The sequence below is a fragment of the Myotis lucifugus genome, unplaced genomic scaffold (assembly GCF_000147115.1).
Source record: "Myotis lucifugus unplaced genomic scaffold, Myoluc2.0 scaffold_365, whole genome shotgun sequence".
Classification (NCBI taxonomy): domain Eukaryota; kingdom Metazoa; phylum Chordata; class Mammalia; order Chiroptera; family Vespertilionidae; genus Myotis; species Myotis lucifugus.
The window spans coordinates 925,170-946,452 of record NW_005871413.1 but is presented as its reverse complement, the minus strand read 5'-3'; the positions used below and the strand labels follow the sequence as shown (position 1 = coordinate 946,452).

Here is a 21,283-nt window from a genome sequence, read left to right as displayed (position 1 = left end):
GAGATAGAAACAGCAGTGAAGAGAGAGAATCATCGATGGGCTGTTTACTGTATGATCGGGGATTGAGCCTTCAACTCAGGCCTGTGCCCTAATGTGGAACCAAACCGTGACTTTCTAGTTCATTGGTAGAGACAACCTCTGAGCCACCACTGCCAGGCAAATTCTTTGATGTTTTGAGTTGATCGTGTCTTTCATGATTCTAGTGTATTTTTTTTTTAAATGTGGAATGCTTCACAAATTTGCGTGTCATTCTTGCGCAGGGGCCATGCTAATCTTCTCTGTATCATTCCAATTTTAGTATATGTGCCACCGAAGCCAGCACATGTATTTTTTAATTTTGGTATTATGTAGTTCAATATCCCCCTTCCATGTGGTATTTATAAAGTACTTTCGCGCCCTGACCGGTTTGGCTCAGTGGATAGAGCGTCAGCCCTCGGACTCAAGGGTCCCAGGTTCGATTCCGGTCAAGGGCATGTACCTTGGTTGTGGGCACCTACCCAGTGGGGAGTGTGCAGGAGGCAGCTGATCGATGTTTCTCTCTCATCGATGTTTCTAACTCTATCCCTCTCCCTTCCTCTCTGTAAAAAAATCAATAAAATATATTTTTAAAAAAAGTACTTTCGCATTATATTATATTTTTATTTTGGTTACATAATATTTTGGTGATTTTGTATAGTTTTCTTTTTTCTCCTTTTTGGCTTCAAGATTTTCCATTCTTTTTTGTGGTAATTAACATATTTCCATTAATGTAGTGCCAGTTTGATTACATTTATTTTGTTTTCTTGATGGTACACTTTTTCTGTTTTTTTTCATGACTCAGTATCTTTTGTTGAGATTCCTGAATGGTAAAGTAGCAGGCTTTTGGACATGCTTTCTATAGGAGGACACTGATAACCATCTGTGGAACAAATTCTACTTTTGGTCAACACTATTTTCTGGATCTCTATTCCTGGTTCGGCTGTCACTTTAATTTCCCAGTTGGAAATGTTCTCTGTTTCTTTCTCAGACCTGCTGTATCTTTCAGGCTTGATATATATCTTCAGTATCACATTCTGTGTGGTGCTCGAACAATTTCCCATTGTGTGACAAGCGGCCACAACAGGGCACTCACTGTGTACCGCCATTGTGTTTGCACTCTGTGTCATGCACAACTGAAACTTGTTATTCAAGCTGCTTCAAAACAAGCAGATCATTGAACATGTACTTTCCTCATCTCTGTCTCTCCAGCGAAGAAACTGGGAATTGGGAGTGTTTTTATAATATGGCCATCATGTGCCAAAGGGTTTGAGCAGTTTTCATCGGCAAATGTAAGCAACTCTTTGTCCCTCCTTGATGTGAGTTTTCCTCACTTTACCTATCTAGAGCTTTCCTTGAATCCTTCACTACCTCTTGGAGTACTCAAAACTGTCATTTGGCCTATAGTTGCTGGTAACTTCAGAGTGCTCTCACCACCTGATTGTCAAAACTGAACATTTGTTTTCTTTCAGCTATGTCATCTGAAGATGACCAGGCCTTTATGCCCAAGACCAGAATACAAGATTTATTCTCTGAATTGATACTGGTAAGATATAAAAGGTGTCGCTTTGATAGTGTACACTTAATGAAAGTCTCAGTATTTGAGGAAGAGTGTGATGAGAACAGAGGTTATTAGTATGAACAGAACTAATCTGGAACCGTTCTCATAATAAAATTGTTGTTACCTAAAGAGGTGAAGTGTATTATGCATTTGGGAAACCTTCCTCATTAAAGTCAGTTCCATTGGCAGATCAGTGTGTTTCTGCACATGCAGGTTGAAAACAGCTTTTAATATTATGCGTTCTTGAAAGGAAATCTGGATAAAGTAGGAGTTCACATATTGTGTAGTATAAATAATCATTTGAATTTTGTAAAATGTAGGGTGGGATTAAACTTTCATGCAATAATTTCTAAAATGTAGAGATTTGAAATATACCTATAAAATTTAAATATGCTCAATTGGGCAATCATTATTATTATTACTATCATTATCACTTTTAAATATATTTTTATTGAATTCAGAGATGAAGGGGGAGAGATGGAAACATCAGTGATAAGATCGTATCATTGCCTGGATGCCTCCAACATGCCCCCACTGAGGATGGATCCCGCAACCTGTGAATGTGCTCTTGACTAGAAACAAACCCAGGTCCCTTCAGTCTGCTTGCCACTGCTCTATCCACTGACCAAACCAGCTAGTGCTTTTATTACTTATTTTTATTCAAAATATATTTTTTTGGATTCAGAAAGGCAGGGAGATGAAGAGAGATAGGCAAATATCCTTGATGAGAGAGAATTATTGACTGGCTGCCTCCTGCATTCCTCACATTGGGGAGTGATTCCGAACTTGAGGCTTGTGCCCTGATGGGGAATGGAACCGACCTTCTGGTTCAAAAATCAAGACTCAACCATTGAACCATGCTGGCTCAGCATTTGGCAATCGTTTTTTGCTTGTTGTTAATATATTTTACTGATTTTTTTTACAGAGAGGAAGGGAGAGGGATAGAGAGTTAGAAACATTAATGAGAGGGAAACATCTATCAGCTGCCTCCTGCACAACCCCTCCTGAGGATGTGCCTGGAAGCAAGGTACATTCCCTTGAACGGAATTGAACCTGGGACCCTTCAATCTGCAGGCCAACACTCTATCCACTGAGCCAAACAGGTTAGGGCTGGCAGTCTTTTAAACAAGGATTCATTCTTTTTCCTCTGACAATGATTATTTTGTATTTAATTTTGTCTATAATTTTAATAAATTAGGAGAGCTTTTGTGTAAAACCATCTTGGTTTAATGAGTATCACAAAATGGTTCTTATGGAACAAGTATACATGTTTAATGAAATTCTGTCAGTAAAGTTCTTTCCATGTCCCATTACTTCCAGAGTTCACATAATGGAGACAGTTGTGATCAATGGAATGAAAATCAGAAAAAATTTAAGCAAGTCTTATATCTTAATCATTGGAGAAGCAAGTTTGCAGATGAGCATTATAAAAGTGGAAGAGTCTGTGACCCAAGGTGCAATCACAACATACGTGAGGTGATTCCTATTGTGGAGATGACACACAAAGGAAATAAATGTGTCCAGTCTTTTCAACCGTCTACAAATTACACTGAACAAGAGAATATTCATCCTGGGGAGAAAGCTTACAAATGGAATTCTCGTGGTATAATTTCCAGTCAAATATTCAAGACAAATAACGTGAAAAAAATCAATAGTGAAAAAAAATCTTATAAATGTAGAGAATGTGATAAAGAATTCCTTCACGCCTCAAACCTGAATCGACATTGTCAAATTCATAATGGAGAGAAATGTTACAATTGTAGAGAATGTGGCAAGGCCTTTAGATGGTTCTCACACTTTACTACGCATCAGAGAGTTCATACTGGAGAGATGCCTTACAAATGTAGAGAATGTGGCAAAGCTTTTAGCGATTTTTACTGTCTTAATACACATCAGAGAGTTCATACAGGAGAGAAACCTTATAAATGTGGAGAATGTGGCAAAACCTTTAGCCAGTCTTCATCTCTTACTTATCATCAGAGAGGTCACACGGGAGAGAAGCCTTACAAATGTAGAGAATGTGGCAAAGGTTTTAGCGATTTTTCCTCTCTTAATTCACATCAGAGAGTTCATACAGGAGAGAAACCTTATAAATGTAATGAATGTGGCAAAACGTTTAGCCATTCTTCATCGCTTACTTGTCATCAGAGAGGTCACACGGGAGAGAAACCTTATAAATGTATAGAATGTGGCAAATCCTTTGTCAGCTCCTCAGTCCTTACTATACATCAGAGAGTTCATTCTGGAGAGAAGCCTTATAAATGTAGAGAATGTGGCAAATCCTTTGTCAGCTCCTCACACCTTGCTTCACATCAGAGAGTTCACAGAGGAGAGAAGTCTTATAAATGTAGAGAATGTGGTAGAGGATTTTCGCACACCTCAAGCCTGAATGAACATCTTCAAATTCATAATGGAGAGAAACATTACAAATGTAGCGAATGTGGCAAAACCTTTAGACGGTTCTCACACCTTACTAGGCATCAGAGAGTTCATACTGGAGAGAAGCCTTATATATGTGGAGAATGTGGCAAAGCTTTTAGCGATTACTCCTACCTTATTATACATCAGAGAATTCATACAGGGGAGAAACCTTATACATGTAGAGTATGTGGCAAAGCCTTTAGTCATTCCTCCTCTCTTAATAGACATCAGAGAGTTCATTCTGGAGAGGACCCTTATAAATGTAGAGAAAGTGGCACATCCTTTATCAGCTACGCAAGTCTAACTAATCATCTAAGTGTTCATACTTAAGATAGGCCTTATAAGTGTAGAGAATGCGGTAAAGGATTCCTTGACGCATCAAACCTGAATGGACATCGGAAAATTCATAATGGAGAGAAACATTACAAATTTAAAGAATGTAACAGCCATTTATCAATGTTCATGCCTTACAGTACAGCAGAGAGTTCAAACTTCATAGAAGTCTTACAGATGTGAGGAGGGTTGTAAGTCCTTGACCAGCTGTGAGAACTTACTGAACATCACCGAATTCATACTGGAAGGAATCCTTATGAATGTGAAAAATGTAAAAAGCCTTTAATAGCCATTTGGATATTACTGTACTTGGAGACTTCATAACAAAAAGATACCTTACAAATGTAGAGAATGGGTTGGAGCTTTTACTCAAAGCTCAAAATTTACTGAACATCAGAGATTATTTAGTGGATGAAAGTCTTAGACTGTGAAAAAAAATGTGAGAAAACCCTTAACCTGTGGTTAAACTTAACATCTTGGGCATCATTCTAAAGAGAAAGAGCAATAATATAAAGTATTTGGCCAAAGATTGAACCATGGTTGAAGCTTCACTGAGAATGATAAAATTAGTTCCTGAAAAATTTGAGGCATATGTCAAAGTGTTTATCTCCATGTATATGTCATACTACATCTCATAATTATTACTGGATAGAAACCCAGCAGATATAAAGAATGTGACAAAGCTTACTCAGAATGCAAACCTTACTTGAACTCATATTGGGGAGAAACAATACAAATGTAAACTGTTGGGGGCCAGATGTAAGCTGGCAAGGTCCTTGCACCTGAAGGGGCTAGCAAGGCTGGGACCCTTACCTACACAGTTTCCCCAGACTTGTTTGGATGGCGATTATCAGTAGAATAAGAGCAACCTTTGTAGAATGAGAACAGCCTTTCGTGGCTTACCAAGAAGTCTGTTACTATTTACTGAGATATGCTGTACTGAGAACTTGTCCTTCTATTCTGTCCCTCCCTTAGAGATTAAGAGTAACAAAGAGTACATTCCTCTTGACAGACCTCCTATTCAGTGTGTTGTGTATAAATGGGATTGTGTGGCTAATAAAGTTGCTTCAGTTCCTCGAGAGCTGTAGTCCTCCCGACCCCGCTTTCCTGTCTTTCTTTTCTCAATTCCCACCTCCCTGCCTCAGCTCGGCTCAATCTGTCAGGCTGGCCCTGACAATAAACAATGTCCTAAAGTTTTCAGTCAGCATCCGTAGCTTATTGCTCACATTGGAATTCATTCTAGAGGGAAACCTTAAACCTGAAGAATCTGGGAAATCATATAGTTGGACCTACAGTCTCACTCAATATTAGGGATTGTAATCGTGTAATTCTACATTCATGATATAGGAGGGAGGACTTTTGTTCAAACTGTACAGTTTACAAATTTCCAAGGAATTTGTGCCTTAAAGTGACTTTAAAGATGTAAAAACTTAATCGAAATATGTAATTGATTATGAATTTTAAAGTATCACTGAATTCACACTAGATAGGTCGCCATAATGCCTTTCAGGTATTGCCCTAAATCAGAATGTTTATTACATAGTGTCCTCCAAACTTTAAATGTAGTTCGCTAATATTTTGTATGTATGACCATATCAAAAGAAGTGATGTTGCCGAAACCGGTTTGGCTCAGTGGATAGAGCGTCGGCTTCCGGACTGAAGGATCCCGGGTTCGATTCTGGTCAAGGGCATGTACCTGGGTTTCGGGCACATCCCCAGTGGGAGATGTGCAGTAGGCAGCTGATCGATGTTTCTCTCTCATCGGTGTTTCTGGCTCTCTATCTCTCTCCCTTCCTCTCTGTAAAAAATCAATAAAATATATTTTTAAAAAATTTTAAAAAAAGTGATGTTTCCATATGTACAGTTTCTTAGAGTGTTGCCTATTTTATATTGAAATCAATTAGAGTATTTTGAAATGGAAGTAATGTGATCCTACTCCCATATCACTTGATGCTGTTATGTTTTATTCCTAGTGTTTGTGTGTGAAGTCATGGGGTTGATTGTTTCAGCCTTAAAGATCTGTCAGCTGTTGAATATTATATGGTCTTCACTTGTGTACACTTTCCCATGGAATATTGGATACATTGTAAGGCGCACTATTTTCTTCTTTTAGAGAACTAGAGGCCCAGTGCACTTGCACAGGTAGGGTCTTCATGCCTGGCAGATGATCAGGGCCAATCAGGTTCCCCCACCTCCCCACCTCCCCACCTCCTTCCCTCCCCACGTGTGGCCACTGCCACTGGTCGCCTGCCATGTTCCTTGCTACCCCCTTGTAGTAAGCGCACGTCATAGCAAGCAATCTGCTGGTCTCCCGGTGGATCTCCTGAGGGGACAATTTGCATATTAGCCTTTAATAATATAGGATAACACTATTCAAAGAATCCTTTACAATACTTCTCTAGGTTTGTAAATGATATCAAAGTTACTTCGTTTTCGGTGCCAGTGTAATCAACAGAAAACTTTTTGAGGGCATGTGAGCTTATAACATTTATGGGACTGGAACTATACTCAGGACAGTGCTGTCTGTGTAATCGATTTTCCATAATTAAGAGGAGTATTGCAATAGCAGTGACATTGTTGTACCCAGGATGCCGAATTGGCAAGAACTCTGCATGTCGAGAGAGGACACCTTTCCCAGTCTGTACTGCTAGCTGAACTCAGAAAAATGAATTCTATTTCTTTCCTTTCCTATTTCCTCTTCCTCTCTGGGTTTTCACTTTGTCTTCTAGGCTGCCATTCTTTTTGGAATGCTGTAACCATAGCATGTAAAGCTCTTCCTGTCCCACATCAGCCTTTCTAGCCCTTGTAGCTTCCACTCAGTAGTTTGGAATTTATAATGCAAGGACTGACATCAGAATTTGGTGACTATTTTGCTTTATTTTCATGACGTAGGTAGCCCACCATTTGGGTTGTCATGCTGACACCTATAGTTTTTAATATGAACATGAAGTTTTTGGAAGACCATAAATTGGCATCTTTGTACTTGATAATTGGAATATTTCTTGTCCTGATTTTAATTGGAAACCTTAAGAATTTCTCAGTGTTACCTCATGAAGTTCTTTATTGGGATGGAATTTACCCATGTTAAACAGGTTTTATTCTCACTTGTATATGTATCTGTGTGTGTGTATCTACACTAACAAAAAAGACAAAGATGCTAATTGACTGTGCTTTTGCTATGCCCACCAATCAGAAGTGTATGCAAATTAACCCAATGAAGATGGCTGCTAAATTTGCATACTACAAGTGGGGCGGGCAGCGCCCGATGCCACCCGTGGGATCCAGGGTGCAGATTGGGGACTGTGGAGGCGGAGCTGGTGATGGCCTCTGGCAGAAGCTTGGGGCCTGGCCAGGAGCAGAGCTGGCAATCACATAGGGCTTGGGATTCCCTGCCCAGGCCTAACACCCGGCCTGAGGCCTTAGGCCTGGGCAGGGGCTTAGCCAGGATTGGTGTGAACTACAGAGGAAACGCCTTTTCTGACCGCTCATTGGCTAAGCTCCCTGTATGCAACTGATAATATTCTTAGTAACTTGGGTAATAACAATTCAAGAATGTGATGTAGGGTTTTTCCACCTCACTCCTGGAGAAAAAAACGAAGGTCTGCAGTTGGAGGGGCTAAGAAATATCATTTCCTGCCCTAGCTGGTTTGACTCGGTAGATAATGCCTCGGCCTGCCTACCACAGGGTCTGGGTTCAATTCTGACCAAAGGCATGTACCTAGATTGCAGGCTCTTCTCTGGTTGGGGCCCAGGTCAGCGCTCATGCAGGAGGCAACCAATCAAAGTGTTCCTCTCACTTTGATGTTTCTCTGTCTCCCTTTGTCTTCCACATTCTCTAAAAATCAATGGAAACATATTTTCAGGTGAAGATAAAAAAAATAAATGTCATATCCTATGAAAGACACATCTGGAAAATGCTTAAGAATATTGTCATTTTTTCATGGTGAAGGGACTGGAGTTCGTGTTGATGAAAACACCTTGGTGGCTGTAGCAACGGGGTGATGGGGCTGGTGCCTTCCTCTGATCAGCAGAGTCTCCTCCCACAAAGGGAGGCCAGACTGCAGCTTAGGCCCATTCCCCAAGGGGAGCAAGGAGTGGGCCTAAGCCCTCAGTATGACATCCCCTGAGGGCTCTCAGTATGTGAGAGGAGGCAGGCTGGGCTGAGGGACACCCCCCACCCCAATGCATGAATTTCGTGCACCGGCCCCTAGTACATGTGTGTGTGGGTGTATCTGATCTAATAATAGACAAACATGGTAATTGACCATACTCTGCTACGCTTTCCATTGGCTAATCAGGATATGCAAATTAACCCAACCAAGATGGCGGCCGGCAGCCATGCAGATGAAGTGAGCAGGAGTCTTTCTTGCTCCAGTGATGGAGGAAGGCAAGCTTCCTTCTTGCTGCAGCTGGGCTCTGAGCTCCACTCTAAGCAACAAAGTTGCAATTATAGAAGCTAAGCAAACCCCAGATACCTGCTTTCAGCAGGCTGTGGCGTCGGAGCTGGAGCAGCAACAAAGTTTCAATTATAGAAGGGAAATAAATCCCAGAATAAAAAAAAAAAGGAGAGGCTGGGAGCTTCAGTTGCCGGCTTGGCCAGCCTGAAAACAGCCCTCAACCCCTCTTCCAGGCTGGCCATGCACCCCAGTGGGGACTCCCACCCTGAAGGGTGTGTGACCAGCTGTAAACATCCATCAGTCTCTCACCCAAGCTTGCCAGGCAACGAAGCGGGACCCCCACCATGATCCAGGACACCCTTCAGGTCAAACCAGCCGGCCCCCACCCATGGACCAGGCCTCTATCCTATATAGTAAAAGGGTAATATGGAAACTGACCCTAACAGTTGAAAGACTGGGAATGACTGACTGGTCACAATGACACACACTGACCACCAGGGGGCAGACGCTCAATGCAGGAGCTGCCCTCTGGTGGACAATGAGCTCCCACATGGAGGAGCTCTACTCAGCCACAAGCCAGGCTGATGGCTGCCAGTACAGCAGTGGTGGTGGAAGCCTCTCCTTCCTTCTCAACAGTGCTAAGGATGTCCGACTGTAGCTCAGGTCTTCTCCCCGCTGGCAAGTGGACATCCCCCAAGGCTGATGGGCTGCCAGAGGGATGTCTGATTGCCAGCTTAGGCCCATTCCCAGGAGGTGTAGGCCTAAGCCAGCAGGTGGTCATGCCCTGAGGGGTCCCAGACAGCAAGAGGGCACAGGCCTGGCTGTGGGACCCCCCCACCCCCCGAGTGCACAAATTTAGTATATAGATAGATAGATAGATAGATAGAGAGAGAGAGAGATTTGGGAGAGGAAGAGAGATAAACATCAAACATGTGAGAGAATCTATTATCACTATCTTGAATGTAGCCCAGAGGTGGGCAAACTTTTTGACTTGAGGGCGATAATGGGTTCTTAGACTGGACCGGAGGGCCGGAACAAAAGCATGGATGGAGTGTTTGTGTGAACTAATATAAATTCAAAGTAAACATCATTACATAAAAGGGTACGGTCTTTTTTTTTTTTTTTTTTTTTTTTTTTTTAGTTTTATTCATTTCAAACGGGCCGGATCCGGCCCACGGGCCGTAGTTGGCCCACGGCTGATGTAGCCTAATGTTGGTCATTCTTTCTAGAGGAAATCCAGAGAATGTGGCAGCTTTTAGTTGAAACATTTTATTATTTGGGATGCAAAGTTATATTGTATACTAGTAGCCCAATGCATGAAATTCATGTGCATTAAAAGGGAATTAATTGCCCTAACCGGTTTGACTCAGTGGATAGATCATCGGCCTGTGGACTCAAGGGTCCCAGGTTTGATTCCAGTCCAGGTCATGTACATTGGTTGCACACACATCCCCAGTGGGGAGTGTGCAGGAGGCAGCTGATCAATGTTTCTCTCTCATCGATGTTTCTAACTCTCTTTCCCTCTCCCTTCCTCTCTGTAAAAAATCAATAAAATATACTTTTTAAAAGGGAATTAATAAGCAGAGATATTTTAATATTCCTATTTGCCCTTTCTCTATAATAGACATGTGAGAGATGAAAGGAAATTAGTAAAATGTATATGAAAATCATATATAAATTTATTAATAAAAAAAACACTAACAAAAGGATATAACAACAGAGGCATGATATAAAAACAACAAAAACATGACATGAAAACAACAAAAACATGATATAAAAACAACAGTGATGCAAACAATGACTGATAAAGTGATTAAACTTATTCTAATATCTCCCTGTACAGCCCTCAGCCCCTCATCCAGACTGGCCAGGCACCCAGTGGGGACTCCCACCATGAAGGGGGTGTGAGTGGGCATTTTTCACCACATGAAGAGTGAAAACACTTTCAGAGTGCTTGACTAATTTCCCTTGTGATGAAGTACTTAGAACTTTAACTGTAACATCACATGCTCTTCAAACTCCAGAGAAAGCAACATATAACTGACCATGTGCAAAACCGGGTTCAGGGAGGAACATGCCTACTCTGTCTAGAGTTTGTCCTTGTGACTTATTAATAGTCATCACAAATGCTGGCATCACGGAAACCATCTTCAAATCAACTTAAATGGGAGGCTAGTGTCAGATGGGGACAAATTAATTCTTGGAATCAGAACAGCCTCTCCCTCTTCAGATCCTGTTAATACTTCAGCTTTGCCCTAACCAGTTTGGCTCAGTGGATAGAGCATCGGCCTGTGGACTCAAGGGTCCCAGGTTTGATTCTGGTCAAGGGCACATACCTTGGTTGCGCGCACTTCCCCAGTAGGGGACGTGCAGGAGGCAGCTGATCAATGTTTCTCTCTCATCGATGTTTCTAACTCTCTTTCCCTCTTCCTTCCTCTCTGTAAAAAATCAATAAAATATACTTTTTTAAAGGGAATTAATAAGCAGAGATATTTTAATATTCCTATTTGCCCTTTCTCTATAATAGACATGTGAGAGATGAAAGGAAATTAGTAAAATGTATATGAAAATCATATAAATTTATTAATAAAAAAACACTAACAAAAGGATATAACAACAGAGGCATGATATAAAAACGACAAAAACATGACATGAAAACAACAAAAACATGATATAAAAACAACAGTGATGCAAACAATGACTGATAAAGTGATTAAACTTATTCTAGTATCTCCCTTTATACCACATTAAGAGTGAAAACACTTTCAGAGTGCTTGGCTAATTTCCCTTGTGATGAAGTACTTAGAACTTTATAACATCACATGCTCTTCAAACTCCAGAGAAAGCAACATATAACTGACCATGTGCAAAAACGGGTTCAGGTAGGAACATGCCTACTCTGTCTAGAGTTTGTCCTTGTGATTTATTAATAGTCATCACAAATGCTGGCATCACGGGAAACCGTCGGCAAATCAACTTAAATGGGAGGCCAGTGTCAGGTGGGGACAAATTAATTCTTGGAATCAGAACAACCTCTCCCTCTTCAGATCCTGTTAATACTTCAGCTTTGCCCTAACCGGTTTGGTTCAGTGGATAGAGCATCGGCCTGCGGACTGAAGGGTCCCAGGTTCAATTCTGGTAAAGGGCACGTACCTTGGTTTTGGGCGCATCCCCAGTAGGGATGTGCAGGAGGCAGCTGATCGATGTTTCTCTCTCATCGATGTTTCTAACTCTCTATCTCTCTCCCTTCCTCTCTGTAAAAAATAAATAAAAAATATTTAAAAAAATACTTCAGCTTTGATAATGTTAGGTCGTAATCTTTTGATAATAAATCTGGTACCATTACAAACACCCCATTTACTATTGAGATTTCTCAATAGCATGATGATTGCACCCACTTTCAATTTTAATTCATATTATGGTATTCCCGAAGGAGTAATACTATGCAGAAATTCGATGGGGAAGTTTTCTTTTGTTTCTTTTTTATGGGTTGGGGCCACAATATTAGTAACTAAGAAACAGCCTCCTAGCATCTGCTATAAAGTAAAGGCATGTCTGTGGGCGTGTCACTGTCTCTCAGAGAAGCAGTGTCCCACTGAGACCCAGATTTCATTCTCTTGTCTGTCTTTTCTAAGCCTTTCAGCAGCCCCACACAGATTCACCCTGTCCGGGCGCGGCACACTTTAGAAAGATCTGCCTCCAGGCTCCCAGGGCCAGTTCCTGCCTCAAACTCTGCCCTTACAGGAAACAGCTCTGGGAAACAGCTTCTGGGAGGGCGCAGCTGTTGCCAAGACAACCCCTGTAAGACTGACTTCCTTCAGCTCAGTTGCTGTTCGTCTTTATGTGAGGAACACCACCCATGGCTTTTATATAAGTAGATTCATAGCTAGACCAGAGGTATGTCCATTGGCAGTAGTTCTCCCTGGAGTGTTTTCCAAGCCATCACAGCAAGTTCCAGGTACAGCAGGTAAGCAGAGAGTGAAAAAAAAAAAAGCCCCACATTTATTCTCCAGTGTCCAGTGCTGAAATTGTACAAGGTGGTAAACATCAGTTCCTATCCATATGACACCGCCTTTTCCTGGCAGAACGTCCTCTTCTAGTTAACTTCTCATTTCACTCGACCGCTACAGGTTTCAATCCTACTCAACTACATGCACCTGAACTCTCAAGCCCACATCACTCAGACACGTGGGGCCATGTGTTCGGACCATAGGTTCAAGCTTACAACTACAGCTGTTGGCTATAATTGTGCTGGGAGGGCCCTGTCCTCCAAGCTGGCACTTGCACATGGCGATGATAGGACTGTGCCCTCTCATCAGTCCAAGGCTTGAACCTGTCCAAAACACTGTAGTGGTTCCCCACAATAAAGTTTTAATTCTGTTTCTTTGTTACTAATGTTGTGGCCCCACCTCATAACAAAGAAACAAAGGAAAATTTCCCCATTGAATTTCTGAATAATATTACTCTTTTGGGAATACCGTGATATAAATTAAAATTGAAAGTGGGTGCAATCATCATGCTATTGAGAAATCTCAATAGTAAATGGGGTGTTTGTAATGGTACCAGATTTATTATCAAAAGATTACGACCTAACATTATGGAAGCTGAAGTATTAACAGGATCTGAAGAGGGAGAGGCTGTTCTGATTCCAAGAATTAATTTTTCTCCATCTGACACTGGCCTCCCTTTTAAATTGATTTGACGACGGTTTCTGTGATGCCAGCATTTGTGATGACTATTAATAAATCACAAGGACAAACTCTAGACAGAGTAGGCATGTTCCTCCCTGAACTCGGTTTTGCACATGGTCAGTTATATGTTGCTTTCTCTGGAGTTTGAAGAGCATGTGATGTTACAGTTAAAGTTCTAAATACTTCATCACAGGGAAATTAGTCAAGCACTCTGAAAGTGTATTCACTCTTAATGTGGTGTACAGGCAGATACTAGAATAAGTTTAATCACTTTATCAGTCATTGTTTGCATCACTGTTGTTTTTATATCATGTTTTTGTTGTTTTCATGTCATGTTTTTGTCGTTTTTATATCATGCCTCTATTGTTATATCCTTTTAAAAATATATATATATATATTATTGATTTTTTACAGAGAGGAAGGGAGAGAGAGAGAGAGTTAGAAACATCTATGAGAGAGAAACATTGATCAGCCGCTTCCTGCACATCTCTCACTGGGGATGTGCCCGCAACCCAGGTACATGCCTTTGATCGGAATCGAACCCGGGACCCGTCAGTCCGCAGGCGGACGCTCTATCAACTGAGCCAAACTGGTTTCGGCTGTTGTTGTTATATCCTTTTGTTACTGTTTATTTATTAATAAATTTATATATGATTTTCATATACATTTTACTAATTTCCTTTCAATTCTCACACTTCTTTATAGAGAAAGAGCAAATAGCAATATTAAAATATCTCTGCTAATTAATTCCCTTTAATTATATTTTATTGATTTTTTACAGAGAGGAAGGGAGAGGGATAGAGAGTTAGAAAGATCGATGAGAGAGAAACATTGATTAGCTGCCTCCTGCACACTCCCCACTGGGGATGTGCCCGAGACCAGAATCGAACCTGGGACCCTTGAGTCCGCAGGCCGATGCTCTATCCATTGAGCCAAACCAGTTAGGGCAATTAATTCCCTTTTAATGTACATGAATTTTGTGTACTGAGCTATTAGTTCTTAATAATAAAGGGATGAACTTATGAAGGGGATAAAACCCTTGTAAATATTTATGGTTGCAAAGTTGGAGGACCTGAGTAAATAAAGCAAATATTGGTGGACATGAAAGCAGAGATTGATCTTTCCCATCCGGGATCTTTGTATTTTGGTTGGTGATTTGTAGGATTTGTGGAAATAGGGATACTAGATGCTTCAAGATCTGTGAATTAAAATCACTTTTTCTCATCATATAGACGGTATTTTCCCTGATTTCCTAGATTCTTTGAATGCACTGAGCATACATTTTGAGGATGACTAATTTATTTAAGCTTTTTCTGTTTTTGTGTTGCTGTCATAGCTTAAGCTATTGTAAAACCCGAGGTCATGGAGGTTTAACCCTATGTTTTTGTCTAAGAGTTCTTACATTTAGCTCACATATGGCTTCTAAATCTTGGATAAATTATAACCATTTCTATTGCAGTCATCTGCTCAATTAGAGGCTCTAGTGAACAGCAAGGTTTTTTTGTGAGAAGGAGGTGAAGAGAATAACAAATGGTTACTGTTCAAAAATCACATTCATGATACATTTTAACACTAATTATGTCATTTAAAAGCCCACTTTGAACCTTAGTTTTATCTCTGAACTTTCCAATTTGGTGCCTTCTTCTATCAAAGGGCACCTGGCCCTTTCCTCCCTTTAAAGAAGTAAAATAAACGCCCTCCCTCTGCTCCTGTCTCTTCTCTCCCTTGTGAATCCTTTCGCAGCCGCGTCACCAGCCAAATCCCTGACAATGACGTGGGAAACTCCCCCAGGAAGGGCTGTCCCTGTGGGAGGAGGTGCGGGGACCGGGGCTGCCCCCTCGCTCCTGCCCCGCCCTCCCTCCCTCTGTCCCCGCACAGGCCTGGCCGCCGGGCTCGGCCCCGCCCCCATCGCGGAGTCGCTCAGCTCAGGCTCTGGCCCCGCCCACCCCGCGGGGAGGCGCATGCGCAGTTCCTTGCAGACGCGGAAGCGGCCGTGGAGGGGAAGGTGGCGGTTCCCCCTGAGGAGGGTGTTTGTCTTTAAAGCTGACGCTCCCCGTCCCCCTCCCCGCAGGGAAGGCTGAGGGCGCTGCCGGCGCTGAAGTCCTTGTTGGGGTCCCCGCCCCGGAGCCTCTCTCAGCGGTGAGTCCGCGTCCCGGGAGGCTGCGCGGTGCGGGCGCCACGTTCCTTTGGGAGGAAACGGAGGCCCAGGCCCGGGGTCTCTCCGCCTGTGGCTGTGGCCACCGCCTGCCGCGCGGTTTTCCCGCTGAAAACCGTTTCCGGGGCCGCCGGTCCTCCCCGCGGGGCTGAGAGTCTGGGTCAGGGGGTTCCCGCTCTTTGCGCCCCTCCCCCCGCCCGGCGCTTTCCGCCCAAAGAGCCCGGATGGCTCAGGGCCTGGGGGTCTGCACCCCCCTCCTAGGCCCACCCCCATTTAATAAGGGGTCTGCCTGCCCGGGGAGCACAGTGTCCATGGGGGGGCTCAGGGGGAGGACGCGGTGTCCCCTGAAGAGGCGACCTGCCCGCAGGGAGGGGCTTTGTGGGTGGGGTGACCCCGGGGGGCGGGGACCCAGGCTGGGGGGTCAGGAGAGGGAGTGAGAGACAGACACGTGGGCGGGAGGAAGGGCAGCGAGGGGTCCACAGAAGGGGGGCTCAGGGATGAGGGAGCAGAGGGAGCAGCCCTGAGTCAGCAGCTGTGGGAGCGGGACAGACGGGAACAGGCAGCAGAGGGGCCGCGGGCGTGGGGAGGGGAAGACGCAGACGTGTGTGGAGATGGAGCCTCAGAGACCAGGAGAAAGAGCCCCTGAAGGGAAGGAGGTTTCAGGAGTTTCATGGTCCAGGTGAAGGACAGACAGAGAGAAAAGGGGAGAGAGAGCAGGGGAGAGGGGGACACAGGAAAGGACCACAGTGGAGAGAAAGGGAGCAGGAGACAGAGACAGATCCACAGACAGAAATACATGTAGTGGGAGGAGGGGAACCCTGATCTGGGTGAGAGGTGAGCTGATGGGTGGTGGATGGTTAAGTTGTGATATATCGGCTGCGGATATATATATATCTGCTCATCTCCAGGAGGCAGGGAGAGGGAGAGAGAGTTAGAAACATCAATGAGGAAAGACAATCATTCATCAACTGCCTCCTCCTGGCCCCACAGTCGTGATCAAACCTGCAACCTGGCCACATGCCCTGACAGGAATCTAACCATGATCTTCTGGTTGATAGGTCCCGTCTCAACCAGTTAGTCATGCTGCCTAAGCATGGCTTTATGTATTTAATTTAACAGCTGAATTGTCTTAGTTATACCGATTTGAATGAGAAATATAAATCTCTAGTGTATAAGGCTTTGGAATTTTATAATATTTTGCTTCCAATTACAGCCCTTATTTACTCAGAGGGGAGAGACTTGTCTGTTGTTCATGGGTTCCTTGTCATTTCCTGGGATTGAAACGGGGAGGTGACCTGAATCTGTCACCATCTGATCCTTTTTCTTTTTAAATATATTTTATTGATTTTTTACAGAGAGGGAGAGAGATAGAGAGTTGGAAACATCGATGAGAGAGAAACATCCATCAGCTGCCTCCTGCACACCTCCTACTGGGGATGTGCCTGAAAGTAAGGTTCATGCTCTTGACCTGAATTGAACCTGGGACCTTTCAGTCTTCAGACCGAGGCTCTATCCACTGAGCCAAACCGGTTAGGGCAATCTGCTGCTTTTTCAAGGAATATTAGAAGCCTTAGGTTTTTCGCTGTGGTGTGTGTGTGTGTGTGTGTTTCTTCCATGGATTTACTTTTTCTATGTTTGACACTTAATTTATTTTTTAAAAACATACTGAGATAAATTCTCAGATTCCCTGAAGAGCTTTAAGAAATGCCATCAGGGGCACTTTCCCCCATGGAGTTGGACAGCTACTCCGGGTGGGGCATCATTGGTTACTGAGGTGCCTCCGGGTAATCGGAAGGTGAGGACAGGGATAGCAGGAGGGGTGCAGGATGCCTTTGTGAGAGTGCGGAGCAGGCTTTATCCAGGGGAGGTAAGGGAGTGCTCTGTTTGGTTTGGGGCTTAAGGACAGCAGCTCACGCTCTCATTTCTGTAGGAGTTAGTGGATGTCTTTGGGAGGAGAGACACATGAAGACACACACTTGAAAACTCACAGTGTGGTCTCCATGTAGGAGCTCATTGTTCCTCACTCTCTCCTGTGACCCAGGACAGGAGGGGGTGGCCTTTTCTGCATTTCCGGGTCCTTCTGACTGTGAGTGTCCTGTGAGCTGATTGACACGCTGAGCTGTCGTCTTTGAAGGCACAGCCTGTGACTCCTCAACATATCCTCGCCTGAGACAACAACCCAGACCTTGATCAGGACCAGGACCAGGACCAAATGGCTGCTTCTCAGGTAAAAGATGTGTCCTGGGTCACAGGCTATGTTTCCTTTTCCTCTGACATCTGTGGATTTAGAACCTGCCCCTTCTGATGTTGGTGCTATTCATGCTCTTTTCCTTATTTAATTACCGGTTTTCTTGTGATAATCAAGGTCAGCAGTGTATATAGTTTTTTCCTTTTGCCCAGAGCCTTCTCTCCATTCATGTTATGCAGGTTCCACCAGGTCAGGAAGATTTCCCACCTTTAATTGATGACTTTCAATTACTGAAAACATCCTTCTCTGACAGGTCAACCTTGGAAGGCAGCCATGCCTAACATCCCTACCGGGATGGGTCCAGAGGCTCGGGTATCGGTGAAGAAGGGAAATATAACTTTTAGGTTCAGGTGGCTGCAGCATCAGCTCTAGAATAAGCCTAAGGAAAAGCACATCTTACTGCTCAGAATAGGTCAGCAAGTTCTGAAAAGAAGAGTAAAGAGAAGAGACTTGCTCACTAGATTAGTAAGAAAGACTTGCTATTTAAATCTTCACAGAACATGAGAGGTACACTGGATTGACACTTGCAAAAATTAATGTTTATTTATGACCATTTTTCACATAATGACTTGCTTATTTATGTATTTTTCCTGTGACATGTCCTTTCCTGTGCCTCAGTCACTTGATATCCATTGTTCCAGTTCACCTGATATTCCCTTGGCTGAGATGCTCCCCTAATCGTAGAATTTATTGAGAGATGTGCACAGACCATCCAGAAGCCCCCCTCTTCGTCTTAGCTTCTACTTACTTTAAAAAAATAAAAGCCCTACTTTTATTTCCTACATATCACTGTCTTTTGACATGGGAGCTTCAACCAATCAGGCCTTCTTGCTGTAAATTTTTTTTATATTCTACACTCATTCATGGACATACTCGACATAATCACTTTTTATATTTTCCAGAAAGTTTACAAGAATCATATTATTAATGTATCTCCAATTCAGTTAAATTTCTATGATTGTAGCTCTCCACTAATGACACATAAAAATTTCCAAATGCATTAGCGACTTAGAAACAATAGGTCCAACATATTTTCTATCATTATGTGAGTTCATCTCCTTATTGTGTTTATAATACACAAAGGGTATCATTCACACGGATGTTCATGAAATTTATGGAATCACAAAATAACCGTGACTTCATTGACATGACAATTCTTTTTTCTATCCATTTTAAATTGTAGGTAAGTTCTCATAAGTGTGTCTCTACATAAAATGTTAACATCGTTTGAGCTATATTTAATTGTAGATCGAGCTGTCTTTATTCTTCTTCTCAGTTACAGAAACTGCTGTGAATATTCATGAGTTTTCTTTATGGGTATCGACCTGAGTTTGTTTCTTTTTTAATTGTAGATCGAGTTTGGAATAAAATTGAAGGTTTACTAGTAACTTTAATTAATATGTTTCACAAAATATTCTATCAAAGGGAGAATAATCTTGTTCTAAGAATACTCATAGTAAAATTTCAAATAGGATTGTGGTTCCTATGTGTCCTATTCCATGAAAACTATAAATTCCATTAACAAACACTTTCACTTAAAAGTTATGTATGAATTTTTTCCTGTGTTTTCTGTGTATTCAGAAGTATGACAAATGGACCAGAAACATTGGCATCACGAGTGAAAAGTGAGCTTGTTACACATGTGGAAACACAGGCCCCATCTGTGAACCTGGATCAGAATCTGTATTTTTAGAAAAGTGCAGTCGTGGTTGACTGTGTTACACTTCAGGCAGTAATTATGCTTCCAACTGAGCATGACATCTCCAGCTGAGAAATACACACCACGGACCCTGAACAATGCAAACACAGCCCTCAGAAACCCATGTTCCCGTGTCGATGCCCTAATTTTAAAGTTTATTTTCCGCCCTAACCGGTTTGGCTCAGTGGATAGAGCGTCGGCCTGCGGACTCAAGGGTCCCAGGTTCGATTCTGGTCAGGGGCATGTACCTTGGTTGCGGGCACATCCCCAGTGGGGAGTGTGCAGGAGGCAGCTGATCTATGTTTCTCTCTCATCGATCTTTCTAACTCTCTATCCCTCTCCCTTCCTCTCTGTAAAAAATCAATAAAATACATTTTTTTAAAAAAAGTTTATTTTCCTGAAAAGTAAGATCTGTACCATGGATTTTGGGACAGGTGTCATCCTCATTTGTTAGTGTTCGAAAACATACCAGAGAATGTTACTGGGCAAAGTGATCTTATTGGGTGATTCAGGATATTCCCCTTGGTCAAAACCTCTTCTCTTAACACAGTTTTCTTTTTTGTTTCTTTTTTTTTCCTTCATTTTTTTCTTTATCTCCTAACACTGTTTTCATGTTGGCTTACATTATGAGCTCTTCTGGTGACCGCTTGATAAACTTGTCTTTCCTTTCAGGGACCATTGACCTTCAGGGATGTGGCCATAGATTTCTCTCTGGAGGAGTGGGAATGCCTGGACCCAGCTCAGCGGATATTGTACCTGGATGTGATGTTGGAGAACTACAGCAACCTGGTCTCCCTGGGTGAGGATGACTTCCTTCCTGAGTTCCTCTTCCACTCTCAGGGTTTTGTTTCCTTTATTATTTTAACATCTCTAGGAGTCTTCTGCTTTCTAGGGTAGACTTTCTGATTCATGCTCTTAGGAAACAAATGGGCGTTTTCTGGTTTAGAAAAGAATGGCTTTGTTATGTATGTGAATGAGGAACTCAGTGTTTGAAAATTTTACTTGTTGTCTTGACTAATTAAGGTTCAGTCAGAAAACAGTATTTTAGGGAATAATTTTCTATAATATTCAAATATTCTACCATGTCTTCTATTTTTTTTTATTAATAAACTAGAGGCCCGGTGCACAAAAATGTGTGCACTCGGGGGGGCAGGAAGGGGGGTCCCTCAGCCCGGCCTATGCGCTCTTGCAGTCTGGGACCCCTCAGGAGATAACGACCTGCTGGCTTAGGCCTGCTCCTGGGTGGCAGAGGGCAGGCCCAATCCCTAGGTGCAGCCCCTGGTCGGGCTCAGAGCAGGGCTGATTGGGGAGTTGGGGCGCCGCCCCCTGTCATGCACAGAGCAGGGCGGATCAGGAGGTTGCAATGCCACCCTCAGTCACGCTCAGGGTGGGGCCGATTCGGGGGTTGGAGCACAGCCCCCTGTCACACTCAAGGCAGGGTCGATGGGGAGGTTGCGGCGCCACCCCCTGTCACGCACAGAGCAGGGCCAATCAGGGGGTTGGGGAGCTCCCCCCTGTCATGCACAGAGCAGGGCCGATCAGGGGGTTGAGGAGCTTCCCCCTGTCACGCACAGAGCAGGGCCCATCAGGGGGTTGGGGGAGTTCCCCCCTGTCACGCACAGAGTAGGGCCCATAGGGGAGTTAGGGCACCGCCCCCTGTCACACACAGAGCAGGCGGATCAGGGGTTGGGGCGCCGCCACTGTCACACTCAGGGCAGGGCCGATGGGGAGGTTATGGCTCTACCCGTCACACACAGAGCAGG

At 43.3% G+C, this 21,283-nt stretch overlaps 4 protein-coding genes and 1 non-coding gene across 5 annotated transcripts in view; 4 read left to right on the top strand and 1 right to left on the bottom strand.

Annotated features, from left to right (window-relative positions):
• Nucleotides 1-215: 215 nt before the first annotated feature.
• LOC111828447 lies at nt 216-322 on the bottom strand. The gene has a single exon (XR_002832317.1). It is a non-coding gene; the product is annotated as a U6 spliceosomal RNA (small nuclear RNA).
• Nucleotides 323-737: 415 nt separating this feature from the next.
• On the top strand, nt 738-5,201 carry LOC102421014 (zinc finger protein OZF-like). Its single transcript, XM_023764971.1, is given in 3 exon segments — nt 738-1,307; nt 1,488-1,561; nt 2,897-5,201. Coding segments are annotated over 2 exon segments (1,689 nt in total). The 5' UTR covers nt 738-1,307; nt 1,488-1,489; the 3' UTR covers nt 4,514-5,201.
• Nucleotides 5,202-15,418: 10,217 nt separating this feature from the next.
• LOC111823023 (zinc finger protein 345-like) overlaps nt 15,419-21,283 on the top strand; it is a 24,814-nt gene continuing 18,949 nt past the window's right edge. The window contains exons 1-3 of the mRNA XM_023764969.1: nt 15,419-15,557; nt 17,615-17,800; nt 20,193-20,319. Coding sequence (XP_023620737.1) covers nt 17,786-17,800; nt 20,193-20,319 — 142 coding nt within the window. The 5' untranslated portion in view covers nt 15,419-15,557; nt 17,615-17,785. The remainder of the gene's footprint in view (nt 15,558-17,614; nt 17,801-20,192; nt 20,320-21,283) is intronic.
• The window catches only part of LOC106694354 (zinc finger protein 501-like), a 70,324-nt gene continuing 64,474 nt past the window's right edge, over nt 15,434-21,283 (top strand). The window contains exon 1 of the mRNA XM_023764980.1: nt 15,434-15,557. The gene's annotated coding sequence lies outside the window, so the exon portion shown is untranslated. The remainder of the gene's footprint in view (nt 15,558-21,283) is intronic.
• The window catches only part of LOC102426220 (zinc finger protein 260-like), a 50,260-nt gene continuing 44,424 nt past the window's right edge, over nt 15,448-21,283 (top strand). Inside the window, 1 exon segment of the mRNA XM_023764963.1 lies at nt 15,448-15,557. The gene's annotated coding sequence lies outside the window, so the exon portion shown is untranslated.